Below are 17,705 nucleotides of genomic sequence, written 5' to 3' on the forward strand. Positions count from 1 at the left end.
AGCTTTAAAATGTAGAAACTGCATGATTGGTAAACGAGACGTTCACAATAGCAAGTTATGAAGAGGAGTAACCGGGGTCACACAAAGTATTAAAAACGTTATAATGGAACATATAGGAGGGGGAAGGGTGGGATACTTAGTGACATGTTAAATATGTCACTAAAGAAATAAATTGAATTCACATGCTTATTTGAATCGAAATATTATCTGTAGGTTGTTTCTCAAAGCATGATGAAATCTTATGATATGCCGAATTTTTCATAAATGTTCATTAATAATGGAGAATTTCGCTTTTACATGTACTAAGATTTTCAGATGGTATTAAATGAAAAATGATTTAATTGGGATGACGATAATGGTGTTCTCGGTGAACTAAAAGGAGGACATTCTATGGGCTACGTAGCTATTGATAATACCTTCTTGCTCCAATCTGTGACCAGAAAGCATGTTAGTAAACACGGATAATTGTTTTATTATCACTTTGTGGATTTGGCGAAGGAATTTGAATCTAAAAAGGCACTACTGAATATCTATTACGAAAATTGTGTTTTTAAAAAGACTTTTACGCATATTAGTTCTCTTAATTTGTGTTTACATATTAGCATAGGCTACATGTTTACACCATTTTTAATGCATTATTAGTGTAAGACAAGGCTCTATTCTCAGTCCAGTTTTATTCCATCTGTTCATTAAAAATTTAATTATTCCACCTGATTATTAATGATATGATAACTGAGATACGTTCAAATCAGACAAAGGTATCCTTGTAACAAAAGATACTGCATATATCTTGGTTTCTATAGGGGTAGATCATTCTAATGTATGCTGAACTTATCATTAGAATGGTAAGACATTGATGTACAGTCAGTCCCAACAACTGACAGTGCTGTGCTAACTTGATATCATCATGTTTAAATGGAAAATGACATTATCTTCTTTAATGTTTTCAACGGGAACAGTTTCATTAGTCCCATATACCGCTTTGCGGTCATCTGCATTCAGGAACGTGGAGTATTAATACAATGGCTGATGAAGATTAATGTTCATTCTGACAAAATGACGTTTGGAATTATACCATACTGTGATGACGAAACGATGGTCTATATCAGGTTGTAAAATTATGCGTCGTGGCCCACTTGTGGGCTGCTGGCTCGCTGCATGTGCTGTGTTAAATTTTAAACAAAATACCTGGATGTGGGCCGCAGGTGTAAAATGTTTAAGAACCATTGGTCTATAAGCATCATCATTCGAGCTCAGTTCCAATCCAATCCAAGTTTACTAAAATTCGTAACGTGTATAAATGTACCTGCTCCCTTATTTCTACCCAGTATATTTACACTGAGGTTGAACATCGCATATTTCTATCTTAAACGTTTTCATTAATATTTTGAAGCTAGAATCAAACAAACATTTCCTGTTTTCTTATTCAGTTGTGACACGGAATAAAGACGTTGCAGTAAATTGCAATATGATACTCCAGCCATGTTTTATCTTTAAGCAGAGATATTAAATGGCACATTTTCGAGTCTTAATCAATTGACATGGGGCTGATACCAAAACTCTTAAGACTGACTGCATTTAATGAAATCTTCGATGAAGGTTTATTTCTTTTCAAAATATTTCCAGGCATTACGTCTTGAGCAAACTCTTGCATCTAAAGCTTATTCCTTTTTAATGGTTATGAAGAGAGCATATCTTTGAAGGTTACTCTGCTGGAAGCAGCTTGTCAAATACCTAATAATTCGGCTTGTACTAATCAAAAACATTGAAAGCATGTTGTTAACTTTGAGCAGGCTCACCGCGGAGTCGGAGAAAACAAAACATGTCCATTCCATCCAATGTTTTCCTTTCAGTTACAGACACTGGGTTGTTTGTTCACAACAGCGTTATACCTGTATTCTTTTTAAATATAGTGCTGTCTTTAGTTCTCGATCTTTACTGTGTTAATACTAGATTTTATGTATTTTATGGACATGTCTGTCGATTTTAAACAAACATTTATGTTCAGGTTGATTTCGTTACTGTCGTTGTGGAGACAGAACGTTTTCTTGGAGCGCAAACTTCTGATGACGGTGTTTTATTTTGTATCTTTTTAATTCACTAGAGTAATTTATCAATTGTATTTTTTCAAACCTTTTCAATTTACATCAAATGCACTATGGACCAATGTAATCCGCCATGTTGTCAATCGCTTGGTGGTGAATTAGTATATGTCCTGTCAAGCAATAGAACCACGCTCGAATCCCACCATAAACTTATGTGCTTTCTGAACATTCTTAAAGATAAATGGGAAACAACTGACATTATCGTATTAAATCTGCTACATGAATCTTCTAAAATTTAGCTAGCCAACACGTCTAAGAATGAAATGAATAGAAACGTTGCCTGTTCTTAGTGAACAAAGGTAATATTTCATTTTCTTTTGCTTGCTGCTCGTGAAAATAATGAGTTTTTCAGCCACCCAATGAAATCTATCCTTTACACTCGTGATCAAAGTATATATATATATATATATATATATATATATATATATATATATATATATATATATATATATATATATATATATATATATATATATTTCATGATACTTCTTTATAGCAATACATGATGCTAGCAATACATAATACTATTTCTTAGAGACGCTTAATACTACTTTATATCAATATCTACTATTTCGTAGCAATGCATACTACTACTTCACTGCAATGCACAATACTATTTTGTAGCGATGCAAAATACTACTTCATAGCAATACATGATACTATTTCGTAGCGATACATAATACTTCTTCATAGCATTACATTATACTAGCAATACATAATACTATTTGGTAGCAATCCATAATACCTCTTCATAGCAATACGTAATACTATTTCGTAGTAATGCATAATACTACTTCACAGCAATAAACAAAACTACTTCATAGCAGTACGTAATACTATTTCGTAGCGATACATAACACTACATAGCAATATATACTTCTATTTCGTAGCAATGCATAATACTACTTCATAGCAATACATAATACTACTTCACAGCAATACATAATACTATTTCATAGCAATACATGATACTAGCAATACGTAATACTATTTCGTAGCGATGCATAATACTTCTTCATAACAGTACATAATACTAGCAATACATAATAATACTTAATAGAAATACATAATACTAGTAATACATAATACTACTTCATAGCAATGCATAATACTTTTTCGTAGCGATGCATACTACTTCTTCATAGCAATGCATGATACTAGCAATACATAATAATATTTCGTAGCAATGCATAATATTACTTCATAGCAATACATAACACTATTTCGTAGCAATGCATACTACTACTTCATAGCAATACATAAAACCATTTCGTAGCAATGCATAATACTTCTTCATACCAATACATGGTTCTATGAATGCATAATGCTGTTTCATAGCAATGCATAATGCTACTTCGTAGCAATGCATAATACTACTTCAAAGCAATAAATAATACTTTTTCGTAGTGATACATACTACTCCTTCATAGCAATACATGATACTAGCAATACATAATACTACTTCGTAGCAATGCATAATACTACTTCATAGCAATACATAATACTATTTCGTAACAATGCATAATACTACTCCATTGCAATACATGATACTAGGAATGCATAATACTGTTTCATAGCATTGCATAATACTACTTCGTAACAATACATACTACGTTTTCGCATCGACCGTCATACATACCAAACTATTATTTCCATGTATATACATGTATGTCTCAAGGAACGTATTCTGGCAAAGTGTACTGGACTAAAAGTGACCAATTCAAATTCTATAACTGTATCCTTGTCTCTGTCTCTCTCATCTGTCTGTATCTTTATTCATCCATCCGTATTTCTTTTGTTTTCTCTTACAGGCAATGATAACTAAAAGTCTATCCTAATAATACTTTTCTTGTTAGAAACAACAAAAAGCCAAATAAAACGAATTTGGTTTTCAAGTAATATTATTTAATGTATGTTAATCTCTCACCACCTGATTCATTGGGCTTTCGGCGTAAATAGTCCCCAAGGCACACATACAAGGTAAGAACAAGGATTTCTTCTGTGACTTTTGTCATGCCGATAGGTTACTTGACGATTTTTAACTTGAATTGTACTGATCCAAATCTTTTTTTCTTCTTCAAAAACGAGGGTTCTGAGTATTAGGTATAAAATGTAGTTGTAGACGTAGACATTCGTATCAGTTACTTTAAGATACTGAGCTGATTATTAATATATTGCATATGATATAGATTTGAACACTTAACTATTTTCATTGCTATGATTTAAATGATACAGAAAAAAAACTATTGCTGAATTTTTTGCGTAAGTAAAATTGATAATTCAGCTAGTATGATCATTTAACTTACTTCATATACATTATTTCATTTATAGTATTCTCTCGATCGATCGATCGATCGACCGATCCGATGGCCTAGTGGTTAGATCGTCCGCCTAGGATGCGGTAGGTCCTGCGTTCGATCCCCGGCCGAGTCATACTAAAGACTTACAAAAATGATACTAACAGTTGCCTCGCTTGGCGCTCAGCATGAAGAGGACTGGTCGGCCTGGTGTCAGGATAATGTGACTGGGCGGGACATCATGCTAGATGTCTGCTGAATGATGCCCCAGCGCTAGACATCACTATAAACTGTCATACTGCAGACATCGTAGCGATATGACTGAAAAATTGTTAAAGCTACGTTAAAAATCCAGATCACACACACACACACACACACACACACACACACAAGCTATCTCTCTCTCTCTCTCTCTCTCTCGACATGTCAGCCGTCTGAAGAATGCAGATAATACCATGTCAGATGACCCTAATGATGCTGAAAAGGCAACGCATTTGATGGGACAATTTGATGGTTATATTGACCCATTTTACGGATTAAACACATTTATGACGTGATAGGCTTTCCTTTATATTATGCATGAAAAGCCGTTGCGACAGTATTCAGCAGCTTCCACTGCAACCTACATGTTGGCAAATCCTGTGTTCATTTCTGGTCATTAAAATACTCAGTTCATTAAATATTGAAACACCAGTAGAAAACTAGTTGTCAACCTGAACTTGACCGTTTTGATATATATCAGGAGGTTGCTCCTTGTTTGTTTGTTGTTTCTAGTGGACTTGTTCACCTGTGGATCAAATTCTTTTCGCGTTTGTGTGTCATATATCATGTGTTTCTCCATTGGTGCATTTTTCGCGTGTATTACCATATCTCGTCTATTTTCGTAGACTCAGTACCACAACCTTTTCTCTTTGCTTCTCCATCCTCGGATTAATCGGTTGTGGTCGTATTGCAGTGTAGATAAGGGTTCAGTACCAACGAACCTATCCATGCAAAAGTAATGCTTCTCTTATGATTGGCACCAACCACCAGCTGAAAAGAAGAATCGCTGTGATTAACATACACGAATGAAAACATTTTCTTCCCACGCTATTATACAATAGTTAAATGCAAGACTCAAACAACCACTGTGATTAGTAAATGCATCAAGGAAATATCGCTATCTTGGTTATACTGTGATTAGTAAATGCATCAAGGAAACATCGCTATCTTGGTTATACTGTGAATTAGAAAAGGCGTCAAGGAAACATCGCTTTCTTGGTTATACTGTGATTAATAAATGCATAAAGGAAACATCGCTATCTTGGTTATACTGTGATTAGTAAATGCATCAAGGAAACATCGCTATCTTGGTTATACTGTGAATTAGTAAATGCATCAAGGAAACATCGCTATCTTGGTTATACTGTGAATTAGAAAAGGCATCAAGGAAACATCGCTCTCTTGGTTAAACTGTGAATTAGAAAAGGCATAAAGGAAACATCGCTATCTTGGATATACTGTGAATTAGAAAAGGCATCAAGGAAACATCGCTATCTTGGTTATACTGTGAATTAGAAAAGGTATCAAGGAAACATCGCTATCTTGGTTACACTGTGAATTAGAAAAGGCATCAAGGAAACATCGCTATCTTGGTTATACTGTGAATTAAAAAGGGCGCCAAGGAAACATCGCTTTCTTGGTAATACTGTGATTAGTAAATGCATCAAGGAAACATCACTATCTTGGTTATACTGTGATTAGTAAATGCATGAAGGAAACATCGCTATCTTGGTTATACTGTGAATTAGTAAATGCATCAAGGAAACATCGCTATCTTGGTTATACTGTGAATTAGAATAGGCGTCAAGGAAACATCGCTATCTTGGTTATACTGTGAATTAGAAAAGGCATCAAGGAAACATCGCTATCTTGGATATACTGTGATATGTAAATGCATCAAGGAAGCATCGCTATCTTGGTTATACTGTGAATTAGAAAAGGCATCAAGGAAACATCGCTATCTTGGATATACTGTGAATTAGAATAGGCGTCAAGGAAACATCGCTATCTTGGTTATACTGTGAATTAGAATAGGCGTCAAGGAAACATCGCTATCTTGGTTATGCTGTGAAATAGAAGAGGCATCAAGGAAACATTGCTATCTTGGTTATACTGTGAATTAGAAAAGGCGTCAAGGAAACATCGCTTTCTTGCTTATACTGTGATTAGTAAATGCATCAAGGAAGCATCGCTATCTTGGTTATACTGTGATTAGTAAATGCATGAAGGAAACATCGCTATCTTGGTTATACTGTGAATTAGTAAATGCATCAAGGAAACATCGCTATCTTGGTTATACTGTGAATTAGAAAAGGCATCAAGGAAACATCGCTCTCTTGGTTAAACTGTGAATTAGAAAAGGCATCAAGGAAACATCGCTATCTTGGTTATACTGTGAATTAGAAAAGGCGTCAAGGAAACATCGCTATCTTGGTTATACTGTGATTAACTAATGCATAAAGGAAGCATCGCTATCTTGGTTATACTGTGATTAGTAAATGCATCAAGGAAACATCGCTATCTTGGTTATACTGTGAATTAGTAAATGCATCAAGGAAACATCGCTATCTTGGTTATACTGTGAATTAGAAAAGGCATCAAGGAAACATCGCTCTCTTGGTTAAACTGTGAATTAGAAAAGGCATCAAGGAAACATCGCTATCTTGGTTATACTGTGAATTAGAAAAGGCATCAAGGAAACATCGCTCTCTTGGTTAAACTGTGAATTAGAAAAGGCATCAAGGAAACATCGCTATCTTGGTTATACTGTGAATTAGAAAAGGCGTCAAGGAAACATCGCTTTCTTGGTTATACTGTGATTAATAAATGCATAAAAGAAACATCGCTCTCTTGGTTATACTGTGATTAGTAAATGCATCAAGGAAACATCGCTATCTTGGTTATACTGTGAATTAGTAAATGCATCAAGGAAACATCGCTATCTTGGTTATACTGTGAATTAGAAAAGGCATCAAGGAAACATCGCTCTCTTGGTTAAACTGTGAATTACAAAAGGCATCAAGGAAACATCGCTATCTTGGTTATACTGTGAATTAGAAAAGGCGTCAAGGAAACATCGCTTTCTTGGTTATACTGTGATTAATAAATGCATAAAAGAAACATCGCTCTCTTGGTTATACTGTGATTAGTAAATGCATCAAGGAAACATCGCTATCTTGGTTATACTGTGAATTAGTAAATGCATCAAGGAAACATCGCTATCTTGGTTATACTGTGAATTAGAAAAGGCATCAAGGAAACATCGCTCTCTTGGTTAAACTGTGAGTTAGAAAAGGCATCAAGGAAACATCGCTATCTTGGTTATACTGTGAATTAGAAAAGGTATCAAGGAAACATCGCTATCTTGTTTATACTGTGAATTAGAAAAGGCATCAAGGAAACATCGCTATCTTGGTTATACTGTGAATTAGAAAAGGCATCAAGGAAACATCGCTATCTTGGTTATACTGTGAATTAGAAAAGGTATCAAGGAAACATCGCTATCTTGGTTACACTGTGAATTAGAAAAGGCATCATGGAAACATCGCTATCTTGGTTATACTGTGAATTAAAAAGGGCACCAAGGAAACATCGCTTTCTTGGTTATGCTGTGATTAGTAAATGCATCAAGGAAACATCACTATCTTGGTTATACTGTGATTAGTAAATGCATGAAGGAAACATCGCTATCTTGGTTATACTGTGAATTAGTAAATGCATCAAGGAAACATCGCTATCTTGGTTATACTGTGAATTAGAATAGGCGTCAAGGAAACATCGCTATCTTGGCCATACTGTGAATTAGAAAAGGCATCAAGGAAACATCGCTTTCTTGGTTATACTGTGAATTAGAAAAGGCATCAAGGAAACATCGCTCTCTTGGTTAAACTGTGAATTAGAAAAGGCATAAAGGAAACATCGCTATCTTGTTTATACTGTGAATTAGAAAAGGCATCAAGGAAACATCGCTATCTTGGTTACACTGTGAATTAGAAAAGGCATCAAGGAAACATCGCTATCTTGGTTATACTGTGAATTAAAAAGGGCGCCAAGGAAACATCGCTTTCTTGGTAATACTGTGATTAGTAAATGCATCAAGGAAACATCACTATCTTGGTTATACTGTGATTAGTAAATGCATGAAGGAAACATCGCTATCTTGGTTATACTGTGAATTAGTAAATGCATCAAGGAAACATCGCTATCTTGGTTATACTGTGAATTAGAATAGGCGTCAAGGAAACATCGATATCTTGGTTATACTGTGAATTAGAAAAGGCATCAAGGAAACATCGCTATCTTGGATATACTGTGATATGTAAATGCATCAAGGAAGCATCGCTATCTTGGTTATACTGTGAATTAGAAAAGGCATCAAGGAAACATCGCTATCTTGGATATACTGTGAATTAGAATAGGCGTCAAGGAAACATCGCTATCTTGGTTATACTGTGAATTAGAATAGGCGTCAAGGAAACATCGCTATCTTGGTTATGCTGTGAAATAGAAGTGGCATCAAGGAAACATTGCTATCTTGGTTATACTGTGAATTAGAAAAGGCGTCAAGGAAACATCGCTTTCTTGCTTATACTGTGATTAGTAAATGCATCAAGGAAGCATCGCTATCTTGGTTATACTGTGATTAGTAAATGCATGAAGGAAACATCGCTATCTTGGTTATACTGTGAATTAGTAAATGCATCAAGGAAACATCGCTATCTTGGTTATACTGTGAATTAGAAAAGGCATCAAGGAAACATCGCTATCTTGGTTATACTGTGAATTAGAAAAGGCGTCAAGGAAACATCGCTTTCTTGGTAATACTGTGATTAATAAATGCATAAAATAAACATCGCTCTCTTGGTTATACTGTGATTAGTAAATGCATCAAGGAAACATCGCTATCTTGGTTATACTGTGAATTAGAAAAGGCATCAAGGAAACATCGCTCTCTTGGTTAAACTGTGAATTAGAAAAGGCATCAAGGAAACATCGCTATCTTGGTTATACTGTGAATTAGAAAAGGCGTCAAGGAAACATCGCTATCTTGGTTATACTGTGATTAACAAATGCATAAAGGAAGCATCGCTGTCTTGGTTATACCGTGATTAGTAAATGCATCAAGGAAACATCGCTATCTTGGTTATACTGTGAATTAGTAAATGCATCAAGGAAACATCGCTATCTTGGTTATACTGTGAATTAGAAAAGGCATCAAGGAAACATCGCTCTCTTGGTTAAACTGTGAATTAGAAAAGGCATCAAGGAAACATCGCTATCTTGGTTATACTGTGAATTAGAAAAGGCATCAAGCAAACATCGCTCTCTTGGTTAAACTGTGAATTAGAAAAGGCATCAAGGAAACATCGCTATCTTGGTTATACTGTGAATTAGAAAAGGCGTCAAGGAAACATCGCTTTCTTGGTTATACTGTGATTAACAAATGCTTAAAGGAAGCATCGCTATCTTGGTTATACTGTGATTAGTAAATGCATCAAGGAAACATCGCTATCTTGGTTATACTGTGAATTAGTAAATGCATCAAGGAAACATCGCTATCTTGGTTATACTGTGAATTAGAAAAGGCATCAAGGAAACATCGCTCTCTTGGTTAAACTGTGAATTAGAAAAGGCATCAAGGAAACATCGCTATCATGGTTATACTGTGAATTAGAAAAGGCGTCAAGGAAACATCGCTTTCTTGGTTATACTGTGATTAATAAATGCATAAAAGAAACATCGCTCTCTTGGTTATACTGTGATTAGTAAATGCATCAAGGAAACATCGCTATCTTGGTTATACTGTGAATTAGTAAATGCATCAAGGAATCATCGCTATCTTGGTTATACTGTGAATTAGAAAAGGCATCAAGGAAACATCGCTCTCTTGGTTAAACTGTGAGTTAGAAAAGGCATCAAGGAAACATCGCTATCTTGGTTATACTGTGAATTAGAAAAGGTATCAAGGAAACATCGCTATCTTGTTTATACTGTGAATTAGAAAAGGCATCAAGGAAACATCGCTATCTTGGTTATACTGTGAATTAGAAAAGGCATCAAGGAAACATCGCTATCTTGGTTATACTGTGAATTAGAAAAGGTATCAAGGAAACATCGCTATCTTGGTTACACTGTGAATTAGAAAAGGCATCAAGGAAACATCGCTATCTTGGTTATACTGTGAATTAAAAAGGGCGCCAAGGAAACATCGCTTTCTTGGTTATACTGTGATTAGTAAATGCATCAAGGAAACATCACTATCTTGGTTATACTGTGATTAGTAAATGCATGAAGGAAACATCGCTATCTTGGTTATACTGTGAATTAGTAAATGCATCAAGGAAACATCGCTATCTTGGTTATACTGTGAATTAGAATAGGCGTCAAGAAACATCGCTATCTTGGCCATACTGTGAATTAGAAAAGGCATCAAGGAAACATCGCTTTCTTGGTTATACTGTGAATTAGAAAAGGCATCAAGGAAACATCGCTATCTTGGATATACTGTGATATGTAAATGCATCAAGGAAACATCGCTATCTTGGTTATACTGTGAAATAGAAGAGGCATCAAGGAAACATTGCTATCTTGGTTATACTGTGAATTAGAAAAGGCGTCAAGGAAACATCGCTTTCTTGCTTATACTGTGATTAGTAAATGCATCAAGGAAGCATCACTATCTTGGTTATACTGTGATTAGTAAATGCATGAAGGAAACATCGCTATCTTGGTTATACTGTGAATTAGTAAATGCATCAAGGAAACATCGCTATCTTGGTTATACTGTGAATTAGAAAAGGCATCAAGGAAATATCGCTCTCTTGGTTAAACTGTGAATTAGAAAAGGCATCAAGGAAACATCGCTATCTTGGTTATACTGTGAATTAGAATAGGCGTCAAGGAAACATCGCTATCTGGGCTATACTGTGAAATAGAAAAGGCATCAAGGAAACATTGCTATCTTGGTTATACTGTGAATTAGAAAAGGCGTCAAGGAAACATCGCTTTCTTGCTTATACTGTGATTAGTAAATGCATCAAGGAAGCATCACTATCTTGGTTATACTGTGATTAGTAAATGCATCAAGGAAACATCGCTATCTTGGTTATACTGTGAATTAGTAAATGCATCAAGGAAACATCGCTATCTTGGTTATACTGTGAATTAGAAAAGGCATCAAGGAAACATCGCTATCTTGGTTATACTCTGAATTACAAAAGGCATCAAGAAAACATCGCTATCTTGGATATACTGTGATATGTAAATGCATCGAGGAAACATCGCTATCTTGGTTATACTGTGAATTAGAAAAGGCATCAAGGAAACATTGCTATCCTGGTTATACTGTGAATTAGAAAAGGCATCAAGGAAACATCGCTTTCTTGGTTATACTGTGAATTAGAAAAGGCGTCAAGGAAACATTGCTATCTTGGATATACTGTGATATGTAAATGCATCAAGTAAACATCGCTATCTTGCTTATACTGTGAATCAGAAAATGCATCAAGGAAACATCTCTATCTTGGCCATACTGTGTATTAGAAAAGGCGTCAAGGAAACTTCGCAATCTTGGATATGCTGTGAATTAGAAAAGGCATCAAGGAAACATCGCTTTCTTGGTTATACTGTGAATTAGAAAAGGCGATTCCAGATTAAGGATTGTCCTCCACCTGGGTGTTGCGGTAACACAGTTGGTAGAGAGTCGGACCCGTCACGTGTTCGATGCTCGCCCAGGCCAACCCAAGTCGGCTGCCTTGGTAAGCCTTTGTGAAAGGCTCTTATTTCATCATCATGTTATAGCCAATGTAGTGTTAAAAGTCCCGTTGCAACCAAAGCAATCAATTGTTCACCACGCACCCAGAGGAGCCATATAATTAGTTCAGGAACCGTCTCGAAAATGAGACCGATTTTGGAGGCCGAAAGACAGACTCTAAAAGTAAAATTTTAACATGTTGCGCTAGCACTTAATACCTTGCTTTAGACGGCCTGGAGAAATTAATATTAATTTCTTAGTTGTGGAAAAAATAAATTTTGTTCCAATGAGGGATGAATTCAGGGAACTAATAAGTCGCCCATTACAATGTATTGCCTTGTACATATTGCAAACTGCGCAACTACTAACGTATTGTGTATAATTCACCTTATTTACTCGAAGCGTGCATGGCAAAGTTGGATGGCATTATAAGCATCTTATAGGACCCTCTCTCTTTACCAGTGATACGTCCACTTCCTGAAAGTTTTATTTATTGAACGTGATAGTCTTTCGTTTTATAAATTATACTTTCACCCAGTTCCAACTAATCGACCTATTGACAACTGTTTAATCTGTTGCTGCTTTTCAGCGATTGCAGAAAAAACCCTGACCAGTGAGAATACCACCCATTAGTCAGTGCGCTATCACCTCGGTATCTATTGATAAAACGAGTCTTTGCTGATCTGTGGTATTGCCCTGTAAACAGTGCTGTTGATGCATGTGTATAAAACATCTTACATAAATCGTTCATTCTGAAGAAGTTAATATCCTAATATGTAGGTTGGTGATTTATTGGATTAAGATTGCATTTCATTGGAAAGACCGTTTTTATTGATTGTCTTCTTTTTGTCTGACACAAAAGACTTTGTCTTGTCCGTCAACATCACGTGACCCTTGCTTTGTCTAATTCGTCAGTGGAAATTATATACTCTTCCTCTGAGGTATTTCTAATAATTTAAATCAGCTCAGAAAATCTGAATCATTTCGCGGTTATTGACATGTGAGATAAGTATTACATTAACTGCTGAAAATGCTTTTCACCTCCGTAGACGCGTTTTTTGATTTTCAACATGCAGATTATATCAGTTGTGGGTAAGCAACGCCGACCGGTATTCGCGCTATAAGACAACCGTGTTTTACTAAATAAATCACATACAAATGCCGAGTAATATGTAGAATTGCAACAATTATGAAGTCTTTCATGCTCATCTGCATTTAAGACAAATATCAACCAGCCTCATGAAAGATTTGCAAATAATTTGTTCAGTTTTAGATGTCATTGCGTGCAGATAATACGGACAAATTTGCTACGCAATCAAAACAGTGGTTACACTTTGATATTTGAATGACTTAGTGTCAATGCGGATGGATGGGGTGAAATCTGAATATCGGATTTGCTTTTTTACCGTTTACATCATTATTTATTGAGCTTGACATTTTGCGGTTTTTAATCAATTTCAAAGCCATCATTTTAAAATTCTTCTATTCCTTACATGTTATCTGGATGAAGTTCTACTTCATCAATATTTATATTGCAAAACCATATAATCTTATATTGTCCTCTTCGTTTGCTGTGACATAAATTAAAATGCAGGGCAAATCATGACATTGTACAGACCAACTGAATCTTAGATCCAGTTTTACACACAACTGTTTAATCAGTATTCTTGTATCACACACGCAGACTGAACTATTTATTTGTGTTATTTGACGTCAATTCGTTTATATTTTTAGATGCACTTACTGTAATTCATACAGTTAAGCTACACCATATTTCGAAGGCGTACAAAAGGGGGTATGTAAATAAATACAACACAGCATTTATGTTTTGTTCCGCGAAGGGGGAAAGAACTGTTTTTAAATAGTTCATGAATACGTTTCGGCTTGACCATATCGATGTATCATTACGCCATGTCAAACTCGTTCATTCCGCTGTCTCAGGACAAAACACATACGTTGTTTTCTGTATGTACCATTTTGTCTAAATTCTTGTACTGGAAATGGTGGCGCTCTACAGATATTAAATACTTCTCACATAGAAACAAGCGTAAGGTGAAGCGGATTGCATTTGCAACATGCACAGTGGAGAGAAAGATGACATACCTCTGTGCCACTTTAGTTTACTGTGGCAGAAGTTTTTTTTTTTATAAAAATATTTTATTTGTGAAACTTGTACATGATCTAAGCACAAAGCTGACCAAAATAGCTGCTCTCATGTGTTCGTAAACTCAGCATGAAGCAGTCCAAGGAAGAGTATCTTTAGGAGTTATTAAAATTTGGAAAAAGAATTAGTCGGAGTAGGCAATACCATCGTCTGATAAGAGCAATGAATGAAATACAAAATAAATGAAAAATAAATAAACGTTATTGGCCCATCTCTTTTGTTTTCTTACAATTTGCCTTTGAAGTCCAGGAAGTAAAAATGACCAAACGGAGCTAGCAGTTTCTAAAAGGTGCACATCTGAAGTAAAGGCAAGCTGTATACACTATACCCCAAAATTACACCCATCAATCAAACACCAATCTAAAAGAAATTAAACGCACTTTAACAATACTTAAGATGTACGTGGTCTAGTTTAAATAACAAGGAGAACCAGTGAGAAAATCATGGGAAATTATAAGCCCTATACAAAGTACGAAACTGTAGAAAGCCATCAATACGTAAGCACAGTTCCGTTTATTTCGTCTTTTTTTTAAGCTACTGACGGTCATTTGTTTTATTCATATCATAATGTGATAATTATATGAAATTTAATGAAGACTCAATAATTGACATCAGTAAAAACTATGTCTGTGTAGAATGACATGAAAATGACCAAACTTGACATTCTTTCTGTTTGATCCAACTCTTACGCGGTCTTACATATCGATTTTCATAACATCGAATAGTTGATTTTAAAAAAGACCATTTCATTTTACTCAGCAGGAAAATAGTTCAGTGCTGTCGAAAAACCCACAACGCAACCTGCAACGTGTTTGCGGCTAACATATTAGAGCAGGCTTTTACCCCGGTGTTGGGTAAAACATGGAATGAAACAAATATTGCGAATTTATTGTATTAAATTAAGTTCGTAGTCTTGTGGTCAGTTCAAGGTGTTAAAGTAATTTTAGAATAAATCATCCCTTCTTTAAAGTGTGAAGTTCATTACTCACTTTGTTGTATTACATCCATCAACTTTGATTAAAAATATCTCATTACCAGCTACAAATATGAAAGTACGGAAGTTGTAGCTTTTTAACTAGCGTGGTTCACAGGCTAAATAAAGACAACTACTACGTTCAACATTCAGAAGATGATAGTAGATATTCTAAAGCGATGTCTCGGCAAACCTCGCTTCTGTTCGACTTGACGAAGGCTTAACCATGAGTAATCCTGTACACCAATATTTTAAGCCAAACCTATCAAGTTTATGTAAGATTATATAAAAAGCTGTGTTTTTTAAATGAAGTATTTTTGTGTACATAAAACCTGCAATACCCATTGATATCACTAATAACTACTACCACATACTGAGTTTGATTTTTATTTGTGCCATACCTTTGCTCGATACATCTCAGACCACAATAAACGAAGTTAAACCTGTCCAAATCCAACTCGATCTGAAATATCTGTAAAGACGAAGACTTTTATCCAGATGTTATTATAGTTGATGATGTCCAGTAAACAATAGGATTTAAGGTCTCTTGTGGATGATGTCCAGTAAACAATAGGATTTAAGGTCTCTTGTTGATGATGTCCAGTAAACAATAGGATTTAAGGTCTCTTGTGGATGATAATAAACATATTGGTCCGATTTGTACTTTATCGATGTGTATGGAGCCAATTGTCCATATCGTATTTTGGAAATGAGGAGTTGATTTATTTTACGAGAATAACATAGTTAACTGTGAATCAAAACGAATGTAGGCCTACGACATGTGTGGTATACGACTGCAATGTACCCATTGATAACCTTATAGACTGTCACCGATACAGTAGGACAAGGATGTTATGTTACTATGCTGTCTCTATGGATTTCATGACTACATTTCATACTTTCTATGCAAGACTCTCCAAAAAGTCGATACTTTACAGTATATGTGACCGTAGAGCGTCGACTTTTAAATATGTTAGATAATCCTTGACACATCGCAGATTGCGGTTTGTATGAACCAATTCTTTCAAACTGTCAATAGTTGATTTCCAAATCGAAATGTTTTCTGATCTATCACATGTCATGTCATTTTTTTTGCTCAGTTATTACATAAAATACGTTATCTAGGTAAATATTAAGAGACTGTATGCCTTATATTTCAGTAAGAACGAAAGCGAGCGACCGTGGCACAGAGAAAATGACACGGTGGAAAGGAATAACAAGGCCCGAAAAGCATACGAGGCGCTGATGACGGTGACGTTACGAAAACCAACAAGCAACGAGTACCGGGAATTCAGCGATGAAGTCAAGAGAAGAGCTAAGACCAAGTACGAAAACTTTACATATGGGGAAGAAGAGGTACGTTTATGATGTGCAGATTACTTAGTAGATTTGTCATTATAGCTGTTAATCTAAACTTTCTTCATCGTATTCTGAATACTTATTTTTTTTAATCCTGCCCTCATATTTGGTTCTAGTCCGATAAATTAGGCTCACATCTGTAACACTATTGACTGGCAGTTATGGGGATGATATTGTCTTTTCATTAAAACATGGAAAAAGCTGTCGCCAGTCTTGTCTGTATAAATCGGTGTATAATTTTGTACACTTACCGGTTTTTCTCGTGGCTGTTGACATGCCGTCAGCTGAAGAGTTCTTTTGTTATTATGTTGATCCTGATTAAAATTTTAAATTAATGGAAAACTCGTGCACGAAATTTGTTTCTAAAAATAACAAAATAGGACAGACAAACCCAGCAGGAGCCAGATAACTCCCACCATGAGAAAAAATATCTTTCTTGTTAGATATGTTATATTTAGAGCTCACTGTGTATTAATTTTGTTCCAGTTCCAAATCGCCTTCTTGCAGTTTTAATTTGCGGGGTGTCGCCTGGATCTCTTTTGTTTCTTCTTTACTTTTCTTAAATCTAGACACGGATTTATGGTACAACAATTAACGGCGACCCATCCGTTAGAAACATTGAACTAAAAATTCGATATTACCCCACATTTCAAAGCAACTTTGGCCTTTGCTAATAATGTATCACCTTTCTAGTTATTAAACCTTAACTGCTGAACAAGTTGTTCTTCGACAAGTATTACGCATGTTCTCTGGCTATAAAATTAAAAATGTTAAAGCAAGAAATGTGTAATATCTTACTTTCATTTGCATGCAACGCACTATATTTCTAACTATATGATTTAAAATACATGCCAATATTGATATGGGGACAAGGTAAGATGAGTGAGAAAACGTCCTCGATTTAACTATATGATTTAAAATACATGCCAATATGAGGACAAGGTAAGATAAGTGAGACAAAGTCCTCGATATAACTATATGATTTAAAATACATGCCAATATTTATATGGGG

General features: G+C 35.3%; 1 protein-coding gene across 4 annotated transcripts in view; it reads left to right on the plus strand.

Annotated features, from left to right (window-relative positions):
• LOC149793289 (atrial natriuretic peptide receptor 1-like) overlaps window positions 1–17,705 on the plus strand; it is a 659,752-nt gene that overhangs the window by 519,612 nt on the left and 122,435 nt on the right. For all 4 annotated transcript variants that reach the window (XM_089967268.1, XM_089967266.1, XM_089967267.1 and 1 more), the window contains exon 3: window positions 16,495–16,690. In XM_089967268.1, coding sequence (XP_089823394.1) covers window positions 16,495–16,690 — 196 coding nt within the window. The remainder of the gene's footprint in view (window positions 1–16,494; window positions 16,691–17,705) is intronic.

The sequence above is a fragment of the Sinohyriopsis cumingii genome, chromosome 8, assembly GCF_028554795.1.
Source record: "Sinohyriopsis cumingii isolate HCF-2022 chromosome 8, ASM2855479v2, whole genome shotgun sequence".
Classification (NCBI taxonomy): domain Eukaryota; kingdom Metazoa; phylum Mollusca; class Bivalvia; order Unionida; family Unionidae; genus Sinohyriopsis; species Sinohyriopsis cumingii.